Genomic DNA, 26,040 nt, shown 5'->3' with positions numbered 1-26,040 from the left:
TTAAACCATTCACCCAAGTGCGTGTGTGTGTGTTCACCTTACACATATTTTCATTACTTTACACTTGGTTGAGTTTAATTCTAGAAGCCATCAGTCTGTTACGTCATCTTGTCTCTTGTCCTCTTTTGTCTTAATCCTTCTCATCATCAGCAAACATTGAGAGGACTGAGTCTATACCCTCTGGGTGACCGTTTACACACATCAGAAACAGGATAGGTCTTAGTACAGAGCCCTGTGGGACTCCACTGGTGACAATTCGCCACTCTGATGTCGCCCTCCTCACAGTAACTCTCTGTTTACTGTTGCTTAGGTCCTCTCTTATCCACTGGAACACCCTACCAGTTACCCTTTCATATTTGTTCAATTTATGCACCAGCCTCATATGGGGTAGTGTGTCAAAGGCTTTCTGACAGTGCAAGAATATGTAGTCTCTTTTTTGCTTAATTTGTTGTCGTATGTTTCTCGGTGTGTGTGTGTGTGTACTCACCTAATTATGCTTTTCGGGGGTAGAGCTTCGGCTCTTTGGTCCCGCCTCTCAACTGTCAATCAACCGGTGAACAAATTTCTGAGCCTACTGGGCTGTGTCATATCTACATTTGAAACTATGTATGGAGTTCATCAACCACATCGCTTCCTAATGCATTCTATTTGACAACTTCTCTGACTCCAACAAAGTTGCAGACGATGAATCACAATAACGTGGCTGAAGATATGATGACTGAAACGTCATCGTCTCCTCGTCTTCTGGTGTGTGGCTTAGTCTTCACTAACAGTTCTGACTAAAAATCCCTGGTGTGTGTGTGTGTGTGTGTGTGTGTGTGTGTGTGTGTGTGTGTGTGTGTGCGTGTGTGTACTCACCTAGTTGTGTTTGCGGTGAGTACAACTAGGTGAGTACACACACGCACACACACACACACACACACACACACACACACACACACACACACACACACACACACACACACGGAGGTCGCCTCTCACCTGTTGATTGACGGTTGAGAGGCGGGACCAAAGAGCTAGACCTCAACTGTGTGTGTGCGTGTGTGTGTGTGTGTCCGAACTCAGTTGTTGATGAAAAGTCGTGTTTATTTTTGGGAGAGCGTAATTCTTATGAATTAATATCTCGTTATTTGTAGAATAAAATAATATAGTTGATATAAACAACATGATTTAACTCAGCCCCTCTCCCTCCCTCTTCCTCTCTCTCTCTCTCTCTCTCTCTCTCTCTCTCTCTCTCTCTCTCTCTCTCTCTCTCTCTCTCTCTCTCTCTGTCTCTCTCTCTCTCTCTCTCTCTCTCTCTCTCTCTCTCTCTCTCTCTCTCTCTCTCTCTCTCTCTCTCTCTCTCTCTCTCTCTCTCTCTCTGTCTCTCTCTCTCTCTCTCTCTCTCTCTCTCTCTCTCTCTCTCTCTCTCTCTCTCTCTCTCTCTCTCTCTCTCTCTCTCTCTCTCTCTCTCTCGATGCATGATATAATAGCCAAAATTTCTGCACTTGGTTCCAGTTGACTAAACAATATAATGAAAAACTTTATGCAAAAAGTGAATTCATAAAACGTGACCCAGCCGCCCATATCATCATGCTCGATAGCCCGCCGTCCACGATAGCCAGTCGTCCACGATAGCCAGTCGTCCACGATAGCCAGTCGTCCACGATAGCCAGTCGTCCACGATAGCAAGTCGTCCACGATAGCCAGTCGTCCACGATAGCCAGTCGTCCACGATAGCCAGTCGTCCACGATAGCCAGTCGTCCACGATAGCAAGTCGTCCACGATAGCCAGTCGTCCACGATAGCCAGTCGTCCACGATAGCCAGTCGTCCACGATAGCCAGTCGTCCACGATAGCTAGTCCACGATAGCCAGTCGTCCACGATAGCCAGTCGTCCACGATAGCCAGTCGTCCACGATAGCAAGTCGTCCACGATACAAGTGTGTGACGGTGGCATGACCTGCCACCGTCACACACACTTGACCTGCCTCCGTCACACACTTGACCTGCCTCCGTCACACACTTGACCGGCCTCCGTCACACACACTTGACCTGCCTCCGTCACACACACTTGACCTGCCTCCGTCACACACACTTGACCTGCCTCCGTCACACACTTGACCTGCCTCCGTCACACACTTGACCGGCCTCCGTCACACACTTGACCTGCCTCCGTCACACACTTGACCGGCCTCCGTCACACACACTTGACCTGCCTCCGTCACACACACTTGACCTGCCTCCGTCACACACACTTGACCGGCCTCCGTCACACACACTTGACCGGCCTCCGTCACACACACTTGACCTGCCTCCGTCACACACACTTGACCTGCCTCCGTCACACACACTTGACCTGCCACCGTCACACACACTTGACCTGCCTCCGTCACACACTTGACCTGCCTCCGTCACACACACTTGACCTGCCTCCGTCACACACACTTGACCTGCCTCCGTCACACACACTTGACCTGCCTCCGTCACACACTTGACCTGCCTCCGTCACACACACTTGACCTGTCTCCGTCACACACACTTGACCTGTCTCCGTCACACACACTTGACCTGCCTCCGTCACACACACTTGACCTGCCTCCGTCACACACACTTGACCTGCCTCCGTCACACACACTTGACCGGCCTCCGTCACACACACTTGACCTGCCTCCGTCACACACACTTGACCTGCCTCCGTCACACACACTTGACCTGCCTCCGTCACACACACTTGACCTGCCTCCGTCACACACTTGACCTGCCTTCGTCACACACACTTGACCTGCCACCGTCACACACACTTGACCTGCCACCGTCACACACACTTGACCTGCCTCCGTCACACACTTGACCTGCCTCCGTCACACACACTTGACCTGTCTCCGTCACACACACTTGACCTGTCTCCGTCACACACACTTGACCTGCCTCCGTCACACACACTTGACCTGCCTCCGTCACACACTTGACCTGCCTCCGTCACACACACTTGACCTGCCTCCGTCACACACACTTGACCTGCCTCCGTCACACACACTTGACCTGCCTCCGTCACACACACTTGACCTGCCACCGTCACACACACTTGACCTGCCTCCGTCACACACTTGACCTGCCTCCGTCACACGCACTTGACCTGTCTCCGTCACACACACTTGACCTGCCTCCGTCACACACACTTGACCTGCCTCCGTCACACACACTTGACCTGCCTCCGTCACACACACTTGACCTGCCTCCGTCACACACACTTGACCTGCCTCCGTCACACACACTTGACCTGCCACCGTCACACACACTTGACCTGCCTCCGTCACACACTTGACCTGCCTCCGTCACACACACTTGACCTGTCTCCGTCACACACACTTGACCTGTCTCCGTCACACACACTTGACCTGCCTCCGTCACACACTTGACCTGCCTCCGTCACACACACTTGACCTGCCTCCGTCACACACACTTGACCTGCCTCCGTCACACACACTTGACCTGCCACCGTCACACACACTTGACCTGCCTCCGTCACACACACTTGACCTGCCTCCGTCACACACACTTGACCTGCCTCCGTCACACACACTTGACCTGCCTCCGTCACACACACTTGACCTGCCTCCGTCACACACACTTGACCTGCCTCCGTCACACACACTTGACCTGCCACCGTCACACACACTTGACCTGCCTCCGTCACACACACTTGACCTGCCTCCGTCACACACACTTGACCTGTCTCCGTCACACACACTTGACCTGCCTCCGTCACACACACTTGACCTGCCTCCGTCACACACACTTGACCTGCCTCCGTCACACACACTTGACCTGCCTCCGTCACACACACTTGACCTGCCTCCGTCACACACACTTGACCTGCCACCGTCACACACACTTGACCTGCCTCCGTCACACACACTTGACCTGCCTCCGTCACACACACTTGACCTGCCTCCGTCACACACACTTGACCTGCCTCCGTCACACACACTTGACCTGCCACCGTCACACACACTTGACCTGCCTCCGTCACACACTTGACCTGCCTCCGTCACACACACTTGACCTGTCTCCGTCACACACACTTGACCTGCCTCCGTCATACACACTTGACCTGCCTCCGTCACACACACTTGACCTGCCTCCGTCACACACACTTGACCTGCCTCCGTCACACACACTTGACCTGCCACCGTCACACACACTTGGCCTGCCTCCGTCACACACTTGACCTGCCTCCGTCACACACACTTGACCTGCCTCCGTCACACACACTTGACCTGCCTCCGTCACACACTTGACAAGCTTCCGTCACACACACTTGACAAGCCTCCGTCACACACTTGACCTGCCACCGTCACACACACTTGACCTGCCTCCGTCACACACACTTGACCTGCCTCCGTCACACACTTGACAAGCTTCCGTCACACACACTTGACAAGCCTCCGTCACACACTTGACCTGTCTCCGTCACACACTTGACCTGTCTCCGTCACACACACTTGACAAGCCTCCGTCACACACTTGACCTGTCTCCGTCACACACTTGACCTGCCTCCGTCACACACTTGACCTGCCTCCGTCACACACACTTGACCTGCCTCCGTCACACACACTTGACCTGCCTCCGTCACACACTTGACCTGCCTCCGTCACACACTTGACCTGCCTCCGTCACACACACTTGACCTGCCTCCGTCACACACACTTGACCTGCCACCGTCACACACTTGACAAGCTTCCGTCACACACACTTGACCTGCCTCCGTCACACACACTTGACCTGCCTCCGTCACACACACTTGACCTGCCTCCGTCACACACACTTGACCTGCCTCCGTCACACACACTTGACCTGCCTCCGTCACACACACTTGACCTGCCTCCGTCACACACACTTGACCTGCCTCCGTCACACACTTGACCTGTCTCCGCCACACACTTGACGTGCCACCGTCACACACTTGACAAGCCTCCGTCACTCTGACACACACTGGTAATCCCGTCACATAAAGTCATAATCCACACCATTCTGTCCAGGTAATACACTGTCTCATTCTGTCTTCGTCGGATTTCAGTCACCGCATATATAGGCATAGGTTAGGTTAGGTGTTTAGGTTCTGTTGGCGATTATTTGTATTTGTAGTACGTGGGTGAAGCAGTTACAGCGTTGTGGTTCGAACACCAGTCGTCAGTGAAGCACTTGTTCCGGAAGTGTTCGAACGTCATCAGTTATGAGTCGTGTGTAAACCATTTTTCATTTATAAACAGCTGTGGGGTTGGCGGGTGGATGGAATTACTTTTGGGTATTTGTTTGGAGGACGAGCTGGGTCTGAGGACGGGTTATGGTGAGGCTGCATAAGCCTTACGCTTGGTCGCGTTCTTCAATAACAAATCGTGGACAAATCTGTTTTAACTGGATGAACATACATCTACCGCGTCTGTAGTGTTAGAGACAAATGTTTCACCTATCGTCGTCCATCCTCAACTAACAACAAATGTGTCGTTCACCAGCGTGTTATTTACATACATAACAATGAAGATACCAAAAATTGGGATAAGGGAGATAAAATTATTTAGGTCTTTCGCCAGGTAAGCTAACCAAGCCTAACCTAATTTATACCTAACTTATCTAGCATAACTTTACAGGGACCATTATGCTAAAAAACAAACACGAAATGACCTTGGTATAAAGCCAGGCAACCCTCGCTGTAGACCTATCTGGTTCTTACACTTTTACCTAAATAAAAATTTGAATTTGAATTTGAATTCTTCACATGTCAACAACTCGCCTCCCGCGCGGCGGACTCTTCCAGGAAAACCCACCAGTGTTTCTCACCACAAATTCTGGCGCTATGCACGGCGGGGCCCGACGAGCGCCTCGGGTCCATTATAAACATTGTGGCAGGCATCAAAGGCCAGGTATGAAAGGTTGCCATAATTACACCTATTTCCCAGCGCAAGAGCAGGAAGACCTGACAACGGAAGAAAGTTGCGCTTCTCCACCTTCTTTCTCGGCCCTAACGTCCTCCCTCCTGGTAATATATCAGCGTCCTCCCTCCTGGTAATACACCACCGTCCTCCCTCCTGGTAATACACCAGCGTCCTCCCTCCTGGTAATATATCAGCGTCCTCCCTCCTGGTAATACACCACCGTCCTCCCTCCTGGTAATACACCAGCGTCCTCCCTCCTGGTAATACACCAGTGTCCTCCCTCCTGGTAATACACCAGTGTCCTCCCTCCTGGTAATACACCAGTGTCGTCCCTCCTGGTAATACACCAGTGTCGTCCCTCCTGGTAATACACCAGTGTCGTCCCTCCTGGTAATACACCAGTGTCGTCCCTCCTGGTAATACACCAGTGTCGTCCCTCCTGGTAATACACCAGTGTCCTCCCTCCTGGTAATACACCATCGTCGTCCCTCCTGGTAATACACCAGCGTCCTCCTTCCTGGTAATATATCAGCGTCCTCCCTCCTGGTAATACACCAGTGTCCTCCCTCCTGGTAATACACCACCGTCCTCCCTCCTGGTAATACACCAGCGTCCTCCCTCCTGGTAATACACCAGTGTCCTCCCTCCTGGTAATACACCAGTGTCGTCCCTCCTGGTAATACACCAGTGTCGTCCCTCCTGGTAATACACCAGCGTCCTCCTTCCTGGTAATATATCAGCGTCCTCCCTCCTGGTAATACACCAGTGTCCTCCCTCCTGGTAATACACCACCGTCCTCCCTCCTGGTAATATATCAGCGTCCTCCCTCCTGGTAATACACCAGTGTCCTCCCTCCTTGTAATACACCAGTGTCCTCCCTCCTGGTAATACACCAGTGTCGTCCCTCCTGGTAATACACCAGCGTCCTCCCTCCTGGTAATATATCAGCGTCCTCCCTCCTTGTAATACACCAGTGTCCTCCCTCCTGGTAATACACCACCGTCCTCCCTCCTGGTAATACACCAGCGTCCTCCCTCCTGGTAATACACCAGTGTCCTCCCTCCTGGTAATACACCAGTGTCGTCCCTCCTGGTAATACACCAGCGTCGTCCCTCCTGGTAATACACCATCGTCCTCCCTCCTGGTAATACACCAACGTCGTCCCTCCTGGTAATACACCATCGTCCTCCCTCCTGGTAATACACCAGCGTCGTCCCTCCTGGTAATACACCATCGTTCTCCCTCCTGGTAATACACCATCGTCCTCCCTCCTGGTAATACACCATCGTCCTCCCTCCTGGTAATACACCACCGTACTCCCTCCTGGTAATACACCACCATCCTCCCTCCTGGTAATACACCACCGTACTCCCTCCTGGTAATACACCACCATCCTCCCTCCTGGTAATACACCACCATCCTCCCTCCTGGTAATACACCACCGTCCTGCCTCCTGGTAATACACCAATGTCCTCCCTCCTGGTAATACACCACCATCCTCCCTCCTGGTAATACACCACCGTACTCCCTCCTGGTAATACACCACCATCCTCCCTCCTGGTAATACACCACCATCCTCCCTCCTGGTAATACACCACCGTCCTGCCTCCTGGTAATACACCAATGTCCTCCCTCCTGGTAATACACCACCGTCCTGCCTCCTGGTAATACACCAATGTCCTCCCTCCTGGTAATACACCACCATCCTCCCTCCTGGTAATACACCACCATCCTCCCTCCTGGTAATACACCACCGTCCTGCCTCCTGGTAATACACCAATGTCCTCCCTCCTGGTAATACACCACCATCCTCCCTCCTGGTAATACACCACCGTACTCCCTCCTGGTAATACACCACCATCCTCCCTCCTGGTAATACACCACCGTCCTGCCTCCTGGTAATACACCAATGTCCTCCCTCCTGGTAATACACCACCATCCTCCCTCCTGGTAATACACCACCATCCTCCCTCCTGGTAATACACCACCGTCCTGCCTCCTGGTAATACACCAATGTCCTCCCTCCTGGTAATACACCACCATCCTCCCTCCTGGTAATACACCACCGTACTCCCTCCTGGTAATACACCACCATCCTCCCTCCTGGTAATACACCACCATCCTCCCTCCTGGTAATACACCACCGTCCTGCCTCCTGGTAATACACCACCATCCTCCCTCCTGGTAATACACCACCGTCCTCCCTCCTGGTAATACACCACCATCCTCCCTCCTGGTAATACACCACCGTCCTCCCTCCTGGTAATACACCAATGTCCTCCATCCTGGTAATACACCAGCGTCGTCCCTCCTGGCAATACACCAATGTCCTCCATCCTGGTAATACACCAGTGTCCTCCCTCCTGGTAATACACCAGTGTCGTCCCTCCTGGCAATACACCAGCGTCCTCCCTCCTGGTAATACACCAGCGTCGTCCCTCCTGGTAATACACCAGCGTCGTCCCTCCTGGTAATACACCAGCGTCGTCCCTCCTGGTAATACACCACCTTCCTCCCTCCTGGTAATACACCAGCGTCGTCCCTCCTGGTAATACACCAGCGTCGTCCCTCCTGGTAATACACCAGCGTCGTCCCTCCTGGTAATACACCACCTTCCTCCCTCCTGGTAATACACCAGCGTCGTCCCTCCTGGTAATACACCAGCGTCGTCCCTCCTGGTAATACACCAGCGTCGTCCCTCCTGGTAATACACCAGCGTCGTCCCTCCTGGTAATACACCACCTTCCTCCCTCCTGGTAATACACCAGCGTCGTCCCTCCTGGTAATACACCAGCGTCGTCCCTCCTGGTAATACACCAGCGTCGTCCCTCCTGGTAATACACCAGCGTCGTCCCTCCTGGTAATACACCAGCGTCCTCCCTCCTGGTAATAATACACCAGCGTCGTCCCTCCTGGTAATACACCAGCGTCGTCCCTCCTGGTAATACACCAGCGTCGTCCCTCCTGGTAATACACCAGCGTCGTCCCTCCTGGTAATACACCAGCGTCGTCCCTCCTGGTAATACACCAGCGTCGTCCCTCCTGGTAATACACCAGCGTCGTCCCTCCTGGTAATACACCAGCGTCCTCCCTCCTGGTAATAATACACCAGCGTCGTCCCTCCTGGTAATACACCAGCGTCCTCCCTCCTGGTAATAATACACCAGCGTCGTCCCTCCTGGTAATACACCAGCGTCGTCCCTCCTGGTAATACACCAGCGTCGTCCCTCCTGGTAATACACCAGCGTCGTCCCTCCTGGTAATACACCAGCGTCCTCCCTCCTGGTAATAATACACCAGCGTCGTCCCTCCTGGTAATACACCAGCGTCCTCCCTCCTGGTAATAATACACCAGCGTCGTCCCTCCTGGTAATACACCACCGTCCTCCCTCCTGGTAATACACCAGCGTCCTCCCTCCTGGTAATACACCAGCGTCCTCCCTCCTGGTAATACACCACCATAATCCCTCCTGGTAATACACCACCATCCTCCCTCCTGGTAATACACCAGCGTCGTCCCTCCTGGTAATACACCAGCGTCCTCCCTCCTGGTAATACACCACCGTCCTCCCTCCTGGTAATACACCACCGTCCTCCCTCCTGGTAATACTTGAAGCCTGATATATAAGCAAGTCCAACGTTTCCTTACGTGGGAAAATTAAGCATTTGGTGAACATCTCAATCTCAATTAGTATTAAATTTTAGTCTAAAGTGTTCTTTTCCCTACACCTTGCCCGAAACGCTATGCATATTAGTGGCTTTAGGCATTGTATGTACCAGCTCTATCTATATATTCAACATTATGTTTGTAACTCATCTTCTATGTATGTACTTTTACCTGAATAAACATTTGAATTTGAAAATATTTCCCGCGGCAGTGAGAGAAAATGGGTACAGGGATGGCGGCGCTAGTCCGCCCCGACGCCCCCATAACACGACGATGTAAACACACGTCGCCCCTCACATATGTGCTCACGCTTGTCACTCCTCCTCTCCTTAAATGACCACCTTCTTCACAGCTGTAAGATATACTTGTGAACATTTTTAGTGCTGAGGTTGAAGAAAACAAAAAACTCTAGTGATAAGTTTTAGCCGGGAAGAAGATTGAGACGTGGAAAGCAATATATTTCAACATGGACGCCGTAAGGCATCCAGTACACATACCTGGTAACTTCAATAATTAACGTTTGCTTAATGAGCTAACCAGTGACCGATAACCAGTAATTAAACAGTTAGTTTATAGAATAGTGTAATTGTTTATGCAGGAGGATTCAAACCATCTTATGGTCCTCCAAGTGGCGGCCGGCCGACAGTTCAGACATATTCACTAGCGTACTGTGTACTCAATATTGTCATTTTCTCAAATATTCAAGTATAAGTTATTGGATATATTATAATTTTGTATATAGTTAGCGCTAGCTTAGGTGTTTTGTTTCTGTTGGAAATTATTTGTATTTGTTGTACGTGGGTGAAGCATTTTACAGCACTTGTTCCGGAACTGTTCGAACGAAATCAGTTGTAGTACACGGATGAAGCATTTACAGCGTTGTGGTTCGAACAAAATTTGCAGTGAAGCACTTGTTCAGGAAGTGTTCGAACGTCAACAGTTGAGAGCAGCCCGTCCTCCAAACAAAGATCCAAAAGTGATTCCATGCCCCCGCCAAACCCCCTGTTTATGAATGAAAAGCGGTTTACACACGACTCACAACTGCTGACGTTCGAACATATCCGGAACAAGTGCTTCACTGACGAGTTTTGTTCGAACCACAACGCTGTAAATGCTTCACCCACGTACTACAAATACAAATAATCGCCAACAGAACCTAAACACCTAACCTAACCTATCCTATGCCTATATATACACAATATGTTAATATATTATAATATTAATTTATACTTGAGAAAATTCCCGTTTTGAATGAACAGCATGTTAAAATTTATGAATGCGTCTGTGGGGTTGACCGCTGAATGTAATGGACTTGAGTCGAGGACTGGTTGTCATAAACAGAGGGTTTGGCGGGTGCATGGAATCACTTTTGGATCTTTGTTTGGTGGACGGGCTGACGGCGGTGTGACTCGAATAGTAGACATGTTCGAAGCACTCTTCGAGAAAAGGTTGAGCGTTGTCCCAGCCCGTCCTCCAAAGACCCAAAAGTGATTCCATGTACCCGCCAAACCCCCAGCTGTTTATGAATGAAAAACGGTTTACACAAGACTCACAACTGATTTCGTTCGAACACTTCTGGAACAAATGCTTCACTGACGAATTTTGTTCCGAACCCAGCCCGTCCACCAAACAAAGATCCAAAAGTGATTCCATGCACCCGCCAAACCCCCTGTTTATGAATGAAAAGCGGTTTACACACGACTCACAACTGCTGACATTCGAACATATCCGGAACATATGCTTCACTGACGAATTTTGTTCGAATCACAACGCTATAAATGCTTCACCCACGTACTACAAATACCAGCCCGTCCTCCAAACAAAGATCCAAAAGTGATTCCATCCACCCGCCAAACCCCCTGTTTATGAATGAAAAGCGGTTAACACACGACTCACAACTGATTTCGTTCGAACACTTCCGGAACAAGTGCTTCACTGACGAGTTTTGTTCGAATCACAACGCTATAAGTGCTTCACCCACGTACTACAAATGCAAATAATCGCCAACCGAACCTAAATACCTAACCTAACCTAACCTATGCCTATATATGCACAATATGCTAATATATTATAATACTAATTTATATTTGAGAAAATTCTTGTTTTGAATGAACAGCAAGTTAAAAGCAAGTTATAGCATGTTAAAAGTTATGAATGCGTCTGTGGGGGCGACCGCTGGATGTAATGGACTTGAGTCGAGGACGGGTTGACAAATACAAATAATCGCCAACAGAACCTAAACACCTAACCTAACCTATGCCTATATATACACAATATGCTAATATATTATAATATTAATTTATATTTGAGAAAATTCCTGTTTTGAATGAACAGCATGTAAAAAATTATGAATGCGTCTGTGGGGTCGACCGCTGGATGGCATGGACTTGACTTAGTCCAAGGACGGGTTGATTTTTTGTGAGCCGCTGGGATTTATAGTACACTATATATTGTCCGTAGGGATTTTGACGTCAAAATGCGATGTATTAATCGAGAGGACAGTTTGGCAGCTGAGTTAGGTAATGTTTAAGAATTACGATGGACTGGGAGGGTTATAGAACTGTTTACTCAGTTGGGCTTTTGGATATTTTATATTGTTTATACAGCTGAGTTGTATGATATTGTAGATTGAGGTTATATGATTCTGTGGTTTGTTTATACAGTGGGGTTAGTCCCATAGGCTAATTATTATTTATGTAGTGGAGTTGAAGGATACTGTAAATTCGTCATGCTGTGGAGTTGAAGGTTGATTATGCCTTCAACTCCCAACCTCAAACAACCTCAGTCATATTTTTTACAATGAGAGTGTGTGTGTAATGTTACTTTTCTAATGATAGTAGTCTATGATGATTATGATCATAATCATCTTGTTCCAAAAGTTAATTTACCGTGATACTATTTTATAAAATAGTATTACGGTGAATACTATCTTTACCGTAAATTACGGCATCATTTCATTATCATTAGAGTAATTATTTACCGTAAATATTACGGCAAATATAAAGGGTACATTGAAACGACTATGTAAAGAGTATCCACAATCTTCACAAGGACGTGTTTGTGTTCATTTCATAACATCTCAACATTAAACACGCGACAAAATGTAAAATGTAAAAAACAAAAAATATACATAACGATGCCGGCAGAAGAGAAGTTCACGTACGTATATTGAGACAATAAAATACATCTCAAAAGGATAGAGAAGAGAGAATAGGTAAGGTAAGCGCGGGTGGGCAAAGCCTAGCTCAGTGTGTTTAGGAGTGAATGGAAATCCCAGGAAGCACGAGGCTTTCCTTAGATCATATCTGGCAGAGTTCATTTTTCTCCGCAGTTTCCGATTCATTTGTTCAAAAGCTTTTTAGTGTTTCGTTAAAAGTAACCAATTATTTGTTCTCTTTTTCGTTGGTGAATGGGACAGAGTTGTTATTTACTCCCATGAATAGTTTAGGCTAAGGCGATTGCCGGCGGTGATTGGTTGGTATGAGTATTCCGGGAGTGTGATCTTGTCGCTAATTGGAGGACGCCAGCAGGCATCCCATGTGATATGATTATCGTACATCACAAGTGGATATAGTGTGTGGTCGTGCATATATATGTATTGCTTGACTCACTGGCTTGTTGTACACTGCTGTTGAAGGTGTGCTGTGGTGGGGGCCAGAGCTAAGCGTACAAGAGGACTAACCTAACCTACCAGAGGACCCACGAACAGAAAACGGGATATTGTCGTTTTCGCGAGCCGCTACCATTTTCTTGTACGCTAGTTTTTATCCTTAAAATGCGACGTGCTATAAGGAGAACAGGCCCCAGATTCACGAAGCAGTTACGCAAGCACTTACGAACGTGTTCATCTTTCCTCAATCTTTGACGGCTTTGATTACATTTATTAAGCAGTTTACAAGCATGAAAACTTGCCAATCAACTGTTGTTATTGTTATAAACAGTCTCTTGGTGCTTCGGAGCTCATTAACTGTTTAATAATTGTAAACAAAACCGCCATAGATTGAGAAAAGATGTACAGGTTCGTAAGTGCTTGCGTAACTGCTTCGTGAGTCTGGCCCCAGGTGTTTAATGACCATCTCCACGATGCCACTCATAACATTTGTTTAACAACCATGTACCTATTTACAGCTAGGTGAACAGATGTATCAGGTGAAAGAAAACTGTGTAAACACAGATGCATCCACAATAACGTAATTAATACAATTTCATTCACATGGAAGTAATTAATAATTGGAGCTCTGGTGTGAAGACCATACGAGCCTACCACTAACAACCCAACCATCGTGCCAAACTGGTACTCGAACTGAGACTTCAAATTTCACTTGGAATATGGTAATACCATTTCATTCACTTGCATCATCGGGGACTCGAACTCTGACCTGAAAAGTGAGTCTCGTATTTTCAGGCACCTATTGTTTGTAAGGATGAGGGGCGTGGTACTTACTGGTGGTGAGGAACACTGAGGGCCGTCACCCGACGCCACCAGCCTCCCCCACGCCACCAGCCTCCCCCCACGCCACCAGCCTCCCCCACGCCACCAGCCTCCCCCACGCCACCAGCCTCCCCCCACGCCACCAGCCTCCCCCACGCCACCAGCCTCCCCCACGCCACCAGCCTCCCCCACGCCACCAGCCTCCCCCCACGCCACCAGCCTCCCCCCACGCCACCAGCCTCCCCCCACGCCACCAGCCTCCCCCACGCCACCAGCTTCCCCCACGCCACTAGCCTCCCCCACGCCACCAGCCTCCCCCCACGCCACCAGCCTCCCCCACGCCACCAGCATCCCCCACGCCACCAGCCTCCCCCACGCCACCAGCCTCCCCCACGCCACCAGCCTCCCCCCACGCCACCAGCCTCCCCCACGCCACCAGCCTCCCCCACGCCACCAGCCTCCCCCCACGCCACCAGCCTTCCCCACGCCACCAGCCTCCCCCCACGCCACCAGCCTCCCCCCACACCACCAGCCTCCCCCCACGCCACCAGCCTCCCCCCACGCCACCAGCCTCCCCCACGCCACCAGCCTCCCCCACGCCACCAGCCTCCCCCACGCCACCAGCCTCCCCCACGCCACCAGTCTCCCCCACGCCACTAGCCTCCCCCACGCCACCAGCCTCCCCCCACGCCACCAGCCTCCCCCACGCCACCAGCCTCCCCCCACGCCACCAGCCTTCCCCACGCCACCAGCCTCCCCCCACGCCACCAGCCTCCCCCCACACCACTAGCCTCCCCCACGCCACCAGCCTCCCCCACGCCACCAGCCTCCCCCACGCCACCAGCCACCCCCACACCACTAGCCTCCCCCCACACCACTAGCCTCCCTCACACCACCAGCCTCCCCCACGCCACCAGCCTCCCCCACACCACTAGCCTCCCCCCACACCACTAGCCTTCCCCCACGCCACCAGCCTCCCCCACGCCACCAGCCTCCCCCACGCCACCAGCCTCCCCCCACACCACCAGCCTCCCCCACGCCACCAGCCTCCCCCACGCCACCAGCCTCCCCCACGCCACCAGCCTCCCCCACGCCACTAGCCTCCCCCACGCCACCAGCCTCCCCCCACACCACCAGCCTCCCCCACGCCACCAGCCTCCCCCCACACCACCAGCCTCCCCCACGCCACCAGCATCCCCCACGCCACCAGCCTCCCCCACGCCACCAGCCTCCCCCACGCCACCAGCCTCCCCCACGCCACCAGTCTCCCCCACGCCACTAGCCTCCCCCACGCCACCAGCCTCCCCCCACGCCACCAGCCTCCCCCACGCCACCAGCCTCCCCCCACACCACCAGCCTCCCCCACGCCACTAGCCTCCCCCACGCCACCAGCCTCCCCCCACACCACCAGCCTCCCCCACGCCACCAGCCACCCCCACGCCACCAGCCTCCCCCACGCCACCAACCTCCCCCACACCACCAGCCACCCCCCACGCCACCAGCCTCCCCCACGCCACCAGCCACCCCCACACCACCAGCCACCCCCCACGCCACCAGCCTCCCCCACGCCACCAGCCTCCCCCACGCCACCAGCCACCCCCACACCACCAGCCACCCCCCACGCCACCAGCCTCCCCCACGCCACCAGCCTCCCCCACGCCACCAGCCTCCCCCACACCACCAGCCACCCCCACGCCACCAGCCACCCCCCACACCACCAGCCTCCCCCACGCCACCAGCCACCCCCACGCCACCAGCCTCCCCCACGCCACCAGCCAACCCCCACACCACCAGCCTCCCCCACGCCACCAGCCTCCCCCACGCCACCAGCCACCCCCCACGCCACCAGCCTCCCCCACGCCACCAGCCACCCCCACGCCACCAGCCACCCCCACACCACCAGCCACCCCCACACCACCAGCCACCCCCACGCCACCAGCCACCCCCCACGCCACCAGCCACCCCCACACCACCAGCCACCCCCACACCACCAGCCACCCCCACACCACCAGCCACCCCCCACGCCACCAGCCTCCCCCACGCCACCAGCCTCCCCCACGCCACCAGCCACCCCCACACCACCAGCCACCCCCACACCACCAGCCACCCCCACACCACCAGCCACCCCCCACGCCACCAGCCTCCCCCACGCCACCAGCCACCCCCACACCACCAGCCACCCCCACACCACCAGCCACCCCCCACGCCACCAGCCTCCCCACGCCACCAGCCTCCCCCACGCCACCAGCCACCCCCACGCCACCAGCCTCCCCCACGCCACCAGCCACCCCCACGCCACCAGCCACCCCCACACCACCAGCCACCCCCACACCACCAGCCACCCCCACGCCACCAGCCACCCCCCACGCCACCAGCCACCCCCACACCACCAGCCACCCCCACACCACCAGCCACCCCCACACCACCAGCCACCCCCCACGCCACCAGCCTCCCCCACGCCACCAGCCTCCCCCACGCCACCAGCCACCCCCACACCACCAGCCACCCCCACACCACCAGCCACCCCCACACCACCAGCCACCCCCCACGCCACCAGCCTCCCCCACACCACCAGCCACCCCCACACCACCAGCCACCCCCCACGCCACCAGCCTCCCCCACGCCACCAGCCACCCCCACGCCACCAGCCACCCCCACACCACCAGCCACCCCCACACCACCAGCCACCCCCCACGCCACCAGCCACCCCCACACCACCAGCCACCCCCACGCCACCAGCCTCCCCCACGCCACCAGCCTCCCCCCACACCACCAGCCACCCCCACGCCACCAGCCACCCCCACACCACCAGCCACCCCCACGCCACCAGCCTCCCCCACGCCACCAGCCACCCCCACGCCACCAGCCTCCCCCACGCCACCAGCCACCCCCACGCTGCGCCACCTGGTACCAAAGAGAACAAGCCCGCGCTCAATGGCGGGCCGAGGGGGGGACTGAAACAATACAGCGAACACTAGAGGCTAAACAACAAGAGACAATTTTACAGTTGACAGGGACCAAGGGCCGTGTCCCGGGACCAATTACGGGACACGGGCGGCCCTCAGTGTGGGGGCTGCTGGCTTTGTCGCCGCTATGTCAAGCTTACGCCATATTTATTGCTTTATTGTTTCAACATGTGTCAAGTGCGCTCGTTACCTTAATGCCTCGGCTTGTTCCCATGCTGATGTATTACCTGTTTATACAGCTGTATTACCTCATGTGGGTGATGTAGGCCATGTGGGGTGACAAGCTTTGTTGCTGGAAAATCGCTCTTTTTAGGCTCATTTGCCTAATTGGCTCACCTGAAAGGTATTCAAACTTCCTGTGAGGATGAAACTCCAGTTACTGAGGACGTGTTCGTTGAGAGTGGTGCACACCACACCAACCCGGACTCAATCCTACACGCTGAACAGAAACGGTTGGGCACGGTTCCTTTCACCAGATACCCCTGTTCACCCTGGAGTAAAATAGATACCCCCCCCTGAGTTATGTAACTGGTCAGCAGATGGCCTAGAGAGAGGGGGGGGGGGTGAGCTTAAGTACAGGTATTTTAGTCCATAGAGATGTGAAGGTATTGTTTTTTTTTTTTTTTTTTTTTTGAGATATATACAAGAGTTGTTACATTCTTGTAGAGCCACTAGTACGCGTAGCGTTTCGGGCAAGTCCTTAATCCTATGGTCCCTGGAATACGATCCCCTGCCGCGAAGAATCGTTTTTTCATCCAAGTACACATTTTACTGTTGCGTTAAACAGAGGCTACAGTTAAGGATTTGCGGCCAGTAAATCCTCCCCGGCCAGGATACGAACCCATGACATAGCGCTCGCGGAACGCCAGGCGAGTGTCTTACCACTACACCACGGAGAGTGCATTTATTTTCTTCTTACACATTTGATGGTGCACTAAGAACCACGAGTGTGTGTGTGTGTGTGTGTGTGTGTGGAACCCTTCATGAACACGTCGGGTTGATACGTCATCCCGGCCTCCAAATAGCACGTCTCATTTTGACGTATATTCTACCTAAGGCCAAAAATCGTCGTACTAGAAATGGAAGCGGCAGGCAAAAGTGACGTACTGTCCCGTTTTCTGTTTTGGGTCGTCAGGTAAGTTACGATAAGAGCACTTTACTACAGTTTCTCGACGGAGGACGGGCCGGATACGTGTGTAACGGTGTGGTGTTCACTGTCGGGGGCACACACTGTGTACGGTGACCAGGAAGAGTGTTAGCACCTCTCGTTTCCTGGCTGTGTCCCCAGTTATGTCTGTCACCTGAGGCTCAGTTAGCTTGCGACAACCCAGATGCTACACACAAGATAGATCAGTCCGCCCTCCTAAAGTTCCACAACGTCAAGAAAACGGGTCACTTCCCGCCAAACACACGACGGTATTACGAGGTTACTTCAACGTTTGAACTAGTTTTAACACCTAACAAGTTGTAACAACCAATATAGCAAGTTGTAGCAACGTTTTAATACGCTATAAAAACGTTATGTAACAAGATGTAACAACTTTATTCAAAGTTGTAACAAGCGGAAAATAGGGCCAGTTATGTTGTGTGTTTGCGGGGTTTAAAGTGGTCTCTCCTTACCTACCAGAGGACCCAAAACAGAAAACGGGACAGTACGTCACTTTCGCCAGCCGCTTCCATTGTCTAGTACGACCATTTTTGGTCTTATGTAACACATACGTGCGAAAAGCGACGTTCTTTGTAACAGGGCAGGTTGGATGTATGGCCACAGGACTTAGGTTTGTACATACCTGCAACATTCTCTGGTACACTGGTTGTAATGCACATTATTGGACTGTCTTAACAAGCTATTGCGACCGTTTTGACTCAAAGTGAAAAGTTAATTCTCTTCTGTTTTTGAGTGTTTAATAACAACCTGTTCTCCTCCAACGTCGCTTTTCGCACGTATGCGTCACACATGGGCTAAAATGGTCGTACTAGACAATGGAAGCGGTTGGCGAAAGTGACGTACTGTCCCGTTTTCTGTTTTGGGTCGTCTGGTAGGTTATCTTGAGGTTATTTTGAGATGATTTCGGGGCTTTTTTAGTGTCCCAGCGGCCCGGTCCTCGACCAGGCCTCTACCCCTAGGAAGCAGCCCGTGACAGCTGACTAACACCCAGGTACCTATTTTACTGCTTGGTAACAGGGGCATAGGGTGAAAGAAACCCTGCCCATTGTTTCTCGCTGGCGCCTGGGATCGAACCCAGGACCACAGGACCACAAGTCCAGTGTGCTGTCCGCTCGGCCGACCGGCTCCCTACGCCAATATTACGCCAGCACGACAGATGGTCGTGCTGGCGCCATATTCGCAGCTCTGCAGACCTTACCTTGAGGCTACCTTGAGGTGCTTCCGGGGCTTAGTGTCCCCGCGGCCCGGTCGTCGACCAGGCCTCCTGGTTGCTGGACTGATCAACCAGGCTGTTAGACGCGGCTGCTCGCAGCCTGACGTATGAGTCACAGCCTGGTTGATCAGGTAGGTTTCCTTCCTAGGTAGGTACCTTCCTCCCACCTGTTGCCTCAACATCAATTTCTTGTGGTGTTGTGCACAACACAACGAGGAGACCACTGTTGATTGACAGTTGAGAGGCGGGACCAAAGAGCCAAAGCTCAACCCCCGCAAGTACAATTAGCTAAGTACTTCTCTCACTAGTCTTCCAGTGTTGAAGTCACTGGAGGTTATCTTGCGATGATTTCGGGGCGTAGCGTCCCTGCGGCCCGGTCCTCGACCAGGCCTCCTTTTTGTTACACATCCCCAGGAAGCAGCCCGTAGCAGCTGTCTAACTCCCAGGTACATATATACTGCTAGGTGAACAGTACATCAGGGTGAGAGAAACTTTGTCCATTTTTTTCCGCCTCTGCCGGGGATAGATCCCCGGACTTATAGGACTATTAATCCCGAGCGCTGTCCACTCAGCCGTCAGGTCCCAGAGTGGCAGAGTAACCCCACACGCCTCTAGGCTGCCAACCCGCTTCCTGCACTATAACACACACCTGCCTTAGCTTCTCACAATACTAACTACCGGGGAAGATATAATTGCTCACTGTAAGCAAAATTGGTTTCTATGGTTGTTTCAGTACCAAATTACACACGACCAACATTACTTGAATTTTTGTAAATGATTTACCAACCCATTCTCGCACTTTCGTATAGTCAATATTGACTTATTAAATACGTGCATATGTGACATACTAATTTATTGTGAATATTTTAGTTTACCTCGAAAAGCTTCATAGAAAACACCGACCTTACCTAACCTTCTTAGTATGTTAAGATAAGAATCTTATTGCTTCGTAATTACAATTATTACTTAACCTATTATAGGTATAGGGAAATTAATAATTGTAATTACGAAGCAATAATATGCTTATCTTAACGTAATAAGAAGGTTAGGTAAGGTCGATGTTTTCTATGAAGCTTTTCAAGGTAAACTAAAATATTGACAATAAATTAGTATGTCACATATGCACTTATTTAATAAGTCAATATTGACTGTAAGAAAGTGCGAGAACGGGTTCCTTTACACATCTGACAGCAATATTCTGTCCATGTGCTCCTTGCTGTCTTTTTGACAGTGAACAATGACGGGTGTGACGTCACAGACACGTTGACCGCCATTTTTCTGCCATTTGTCCGCGCATTTTTATTCATCTATATCAATAAAAATGTAGATGTTCATTTGTTCAAAATCGCTAATCTCCGAAAGTTCTTCACTGATTGCTTTGAAATTTTGACACAACGTTGCATTCGAATACGCGCGTGTTTTTATATACCTACTATATACATGCCACACCTGTGACAGGAACATGCTTTTTTGAAAAACAGCGCCATCTGTTGCACGTAATGGCAACACTCGCTATACTAAATATGTTACGATTCCATTTCAATGTTTCCGATTGCGTTGATAAATGGAATTTTCATAGATTTCGATTTATTTTAATTTTGATTTAATTATTTTGTGTGACATTGCATTAGAATTGAGCTGTGTTGTTTACCATGCCGTTTATTTCGTGAGTATAAGTATGGATGTCACAGGTACCTGTGACAGGTAAAAACATGTTTTTTTTTAAACAGCGCCATCTGTTGCATATAAGAGCAACACACGCTTTACTAAATATGTTAGGATTCCATTTCAATGTTTCCGATTTCATAGATAAATTGATTTTTCATAGATTTAGATTTTCCATTTTGATTTAATTATTTTGTGTGACATTGCATTAGAATTGACCTGTGTTGTTTACCATATCGTTCATTTCATGAGTATAGTTTATTTTTTTATTTTTTCATTTTTTTTCATTTCGTTTTTTTAACTGTTTTTCTTATATTTCAGTGATGGGAACATCAGATCATTTGATGTTCCCAATTTTCTGACGGAAACATCAGATCATTTGGGAATGCATCGGGTGAGGGAGTGGGGAATGGTGGGAGGACGAGGGGACGAGGGAGGGAGGAATGGTTGGGAGGACGAGGGGACGAGGGAGGGAGGAATGGTTGGGAGGACGAGGGGACGAGGGAGGGAGGAATGGTTGGGAGGACGAGGGGACGAGGGAGGGAGGAATGGTTGGGAGGACGAGGGGACGAGGGAGGGAGGAATGCTTGGGAGGACGAGGGGACAGGGGAAGGTTGCTGTGGCTCAGCAACAATGCGTGGCCGGGTACTGCTAGTCGATTACAAATATGGTCTTTTAATAAATTAAATATTCCCCTCGTATTTATGTTGTAAATTTGTGCATGACAGGACAGTGGAGAATCTCCTAGAGGCTCGCCACACTGTCAAGACCCCCTGTTGACGGGTTATGTTAGGGCTTGGACGGGAGAATCAACCCTGACGGTGTAAAAGACTCCCCGTCTCCCCTCTGGACAGGTTATACGAGTGCTGGGACAGGAGGACCAACGCTGGCACTCTGACGGTTACCGCTCGGCCGACCGGCTTCCTACGCCAATATGACGCCAGTGGAGTGTCTGGCAACCTCCCACGAGCAACAGGTGAGTATATAAAGGAATTATGACAGGTAGCGGCCCACATTTGGCGGCAAGTTGGCCCAGCTCCCAGTGCGGCCCACCTACACCACCCACCCACCCACCGGCCCACCTACACCACCCACCGGCCCACCGGCCCACCGCACGCAACAGGCTACACCAACACCGCGTTCTCCAGCACTCTTTCTGCCTCCATCTCTCCCTCGAGCGTCTCGACGCTCCCGCTCTCAACGTCGTCGCCCTCAACGCCGTCAGTAAGTACATATCTTTCATACTTATCTCTCCAGGTTTAGTGACACTTGAGTGCTTCCTCTGCAGGTTTAGTGGCCCTTGAGTGCTTCCTCTGCAGGTTTAGTAGCACTTGAGTGCTTCCTCTGCAGGTTTAGTGGCACTTGAGTGCTTCCTCTCCAGGTTTAGTGGCACTTGAGAGCTTCCTCTCCAGGTTTAGTGGCACTTGAGTGCTTCCTCTCCAGGTTTAGTGGCCCTTGAGAGCTTCCTCTCCAGGTTTAGTGGCCCTTGAGTGCTTCCTCTCCAGGTTTAGTGGCCCTTGAGTGCTTCCTCTCCAGGTTTAGTGGCACTTGAGTGCTTCCTCTCCAGGTTTAGTGGCACTTGAGTGCTTCCTCCCCAGGTTTAGTGGCCCTTGAGTGCTTCCTCTCCAGGTTTAGTGGCCCTTGAGTGCTTCCTCTCCAGGTTTAGTGGCACTTGAGTGCTTCCTCTCCAGGTTTAGTGGCCCTTGAGTGCTTCCTCTCCAGGTTTAGTGGCACTTGAGTGCTTCCTCTCCAGGTTTAGTGGCCCTTGAGTGCTTCCTCTCCAAGTTTAGTGGCCCTTGAGAGCTCTCTCACCAGGTTTAGTGGCCCTTGAGGGCTCTCTCTAAAGGTTTAGTGGCCCTTGAGAGCTCCCTCTAAAGGTTTAGTGGCCCTTGAGAGCTCCCTCTAAAGGTTTAGTGGCCCTTGAGAGCTCCCTCTAAAGGTTTAGTGGCCCTTGAGAGCTCCCTCTAAAGGTTTAGTGGCCCTTGAGAGCTCCCTCTAAAGGTTTAGTGGCCCTTGAGAGCTCCCTCTAAAGGTTTAGTGGCCCTTGAGAGCTCCCTCTAAAGGTTTAGTGGCCCTTGAGAGCTCCCTCTAAAGGTTTAGTGGCCCTTGAGAGCTCCCTCTAAAGGTTTAGTGGCCCTTGAGAGCTCCCTCTAAAGGTTTAGTGGCCCTTGAGAGCTCCCTCTAAAGGTTTAGTGGCCCTTGAGAGCTCCCTCTAAAGGTTTAGTGGCCCTTGAGAGCTCCCTCTAAAGGTTTAGTGGCCCTTGAGAGCTCCCTCTAAAGGTTTAGTGGCCCTTGAGAGCTCCCTCTAAAGGTTTAGTGGCCCTTGAGAGCTCCCTCTAAAGGTTTAGTGGCCCTTGAGAGCTCCCTCTAAAGGTTTAGTGGCCCTTGAGAGCTCCCTCTAAAGGTTTAGTGGCCCTTGAGAGCTCCCTCTAAAGGTTTAGTGGCCCTTGAGAGCTCCCTCTAAAGGTTTAGTGGCCCTTGAGAGCTCCCTCTAAAGGTTTAGTGGCCCTTGAGAGCTCCCTCTAAAGGTTTAGTGGCCCTTGAGAGCTCTCTCTCACCAGGTTTAGTGACCCTTGAGAGCTCCCTCTAAAGGTTTAGTGGCCCCTGAGAGCTCTCTCTCACCAGGTTTAGTGACCCTTGAGAGCTCCCTCTAAAGGTTTAGTGACCCTTGAGAGCTCCCTCTAAAGGTTTAGTGGCCCCTGAGAGCTCTCTCTCACCAGGTTTAGTGACCCTTGAGAGCTCCCTCTAAAGGTTTAGTGGCCCCTGAGAGCTCTCTCTCACCAGGTTTAGTGACCCTTGAGAGCTCCCTCTAAAGGTTTAGTGGCCCCTGAGAGCTCTCTCTCACCAGGTTTAGTGACCCTTGAGAGCTCCCTCTAAAGGTTTAGTGGCCCCTGAGAGCTCTCTCACCAGGTTTAGTGACCCTATACCATTGCAGTATCGTGAAGTCCCCCCGTGAAATAATCAGTTCTCTTACAGTCGCATTATGTTCCGCCCTTTACATTCTCTCTACGAACATTTATAAGCGTTTACCCTTAAGGGAGTAACTTGCTGTACGGCAGTTGACGTGCCTCACTAAAAACAGCTGTGACCTGCTCAGAAATGTGTAAATTATTATTGAGAAGTGACCTATACTTGCTGGATATTACTTAATAGTCAAATAAAACTTCATATTTGAAGGTATTATGAAACCAGTTTTCAGTTGTGGGATGGCTGGGAGCCGAGAATACAGGAAGTGTGTTAGTTAGAGAGTCTCCGTGGTGTAGTGGTAAGACACTCGCCTGGCGTTCCGCGAGCGCTATGTCATGGATTCGTATCCTGGCCGGGGAGGATTTACTGGGCGCAATTCCTTAACTGTAGCCTCTGTTTAACGCAACAGTAAAATGTGTACTTGGATGAAAAAACGATTCTTCGCGGCAGGGGATCGTATTCCAGGGACCATAGGATTAAGGACTTGCCCGAAACGCTACGCGTACTAGTGGCTCTACAAGAATGTAACAACTCTTCTATATATCTCAAAAAAAAAAAAAAAAAAAAAGTTGTGGCGTCTATTGATGTTTCCTTGAGTTACCCCTTGTTTATATTACTATGTTATGACTGGGAAGAAAAACCAAATGAATGGGTAACTGAGATAATAAATATTTGGATGGCAATTTATCAGAACTGAATTACTGTATTAAACTTAACTATTTCCATCTCATTCGCAAATAAAAATTTGCATTTGCAAATAAAAAAACTATTTGTTATTCTTTTGTAATTGTCCGGGGATTATAATTGCTGTTTTCGGGCCAGAAAACCTGTATGAGCGACCTTACCTCGGTCCCGCTGGACCAACTACTGACCTTTCCCATGATGCAACCCACAACAGTTGCCTAACTCCCGGGTACCTCTTTACTGTTGGGGGGGAATAGAAGTATTAGGTGAAAGGAAAGTTGTTGAAACGTTTCTGTTATTCCGAGGTACCTCGGTTGTCAGCCGAGGTCATAGACTACAGTTTCGGATCTGGCTCCTGTCGGGGCCACTAGAGACGGTGGCCCTCAGGGCTTCCTGTCCCCGTCGGGGGCCACTACAGACGGTGGCCCTCAGGACTCCCTGTCCCTGTCGGGGCCACTAGAGACGGTGGCCCTCAGGGCTTCTTGTCCACGTCAAGGGCCACTAAAGACGGTGGCCCTCAGGGCTTCCTGTCCCCGTCAAGGGCCACTAAAGACGGTGGCCCTCAGGGCTTCCTGTCCACGTCAAGGGCCACTAAAGACGGTGGCCCTCAGGGCTCCCTGTCCCCGTCAAGGGCCACTAAAGACGGTGGCCCTCAGGGCTCCCTGTCCCCCGTCAAGGGCCACTAAAGACGGTGGCCCTCAGGGCTCCCTGTCCCCCGTCAAGGGCCACTAAAGACGGTGGCCCTCAGGGCTCCCTGTCCCCCGTCAAGGGCCACTAAAGACGGTGGCCCTCAGGGCTCCCTGTTCCCCGTCAAGGGCCACTAAAGACAGTGGCCCTCGGGTAAATTCCTATAAATCAGGGATCCTACTTGAACAAGATTTCCATTGTCAACCATCTCTTTGTGAGAGTAATTCCAGAACAACAAATATCCAGAGATATGATAAGATAACCTCAAGATAACCATCCAGGCGAGGGCCTCCTTGCTGACCGCCTGTTGATCCAGCCCGTCTTCTTCGACTTCGACTCCGACTTCGAACTCAGAACCCAATGGGGCCCAACATCGAAGAGTGGCGTCGTTGAAACGTTGCGTGAGAGGTTATCAACGTTATTTAAACGCTAAAGAGACGTTGATAGTGTTGGGTAATGTAGCCGCTGGGTGGAGGATAGCAAGGCGGTGTGTTTATAACGTAATGAATGTGTAAATGAGCGTTTATAGTGGTGTAATGAGTATTTATGTTACAGGGCGAGGGAAGGTGCTGGCGGTCCAACGGGGGTTTAGGGCTTTTGCAAGGGGGATTGAACACTATTATAGCGTTATTGCAAAGGGATTTAACGCTATTGCAAGAGGGATTTAATGAT

General features: G+C 51.5%; 1 protein-coding gene across 3 annotated transcripts in view; it reads left to right on the top strand.

The window, feature by feature from the left end:
* Positions 1–26,040, top strand: part of LOC123746603 (uncharacterized) — a 156,133-nt gene that overhangs the window by 6,912 nt on the left and 123,181 nt on the right. The window contains exons 1-2 of one of the 3 annotated variants that reach the window (XM_069318378.1): positions 9,866–9,940; positions 21,885–22,006. In XM_069318378.1, the coding sequence (XP_069174479.1) occupies positions 21,965–22,006 (42 nt within the window). In that variant the 5' untranslated portion in view covers positions 9,866–9,940; positions 21,885–21,964. Of the gene's footprint in view, positions 1–9,865; positions 9,941–21,884; positions 22,007–22,066; positions 22,255–26,040 lie in introns of those variants that run through there. The other 2 variants (XM_069318377.1, XM_069318379.1) reach the window with 2 other exon arrangements.

The sequence above is a fragment of the Procambarus clarkii genome, chromosome 90 (genome assembly GCF_040958095.1).
Source record: "Procambarus clarkii isolate CNS0578487 chromosome 90, FALCON_Pclarkii_2.0, whole genome shotgun sequence".
Lineage (NCBI taxonomy): Eukaryota > Metazoa > Arthropoda > Malacostraca > Decapoda > Cambaridae > Procambarus > Procambarus clarkii.
The sequence above is the reverse complement of the archived record's forward strand: the minus strand, read 5'-3'. Positions and strand labels throughout refer to the sequence as shown.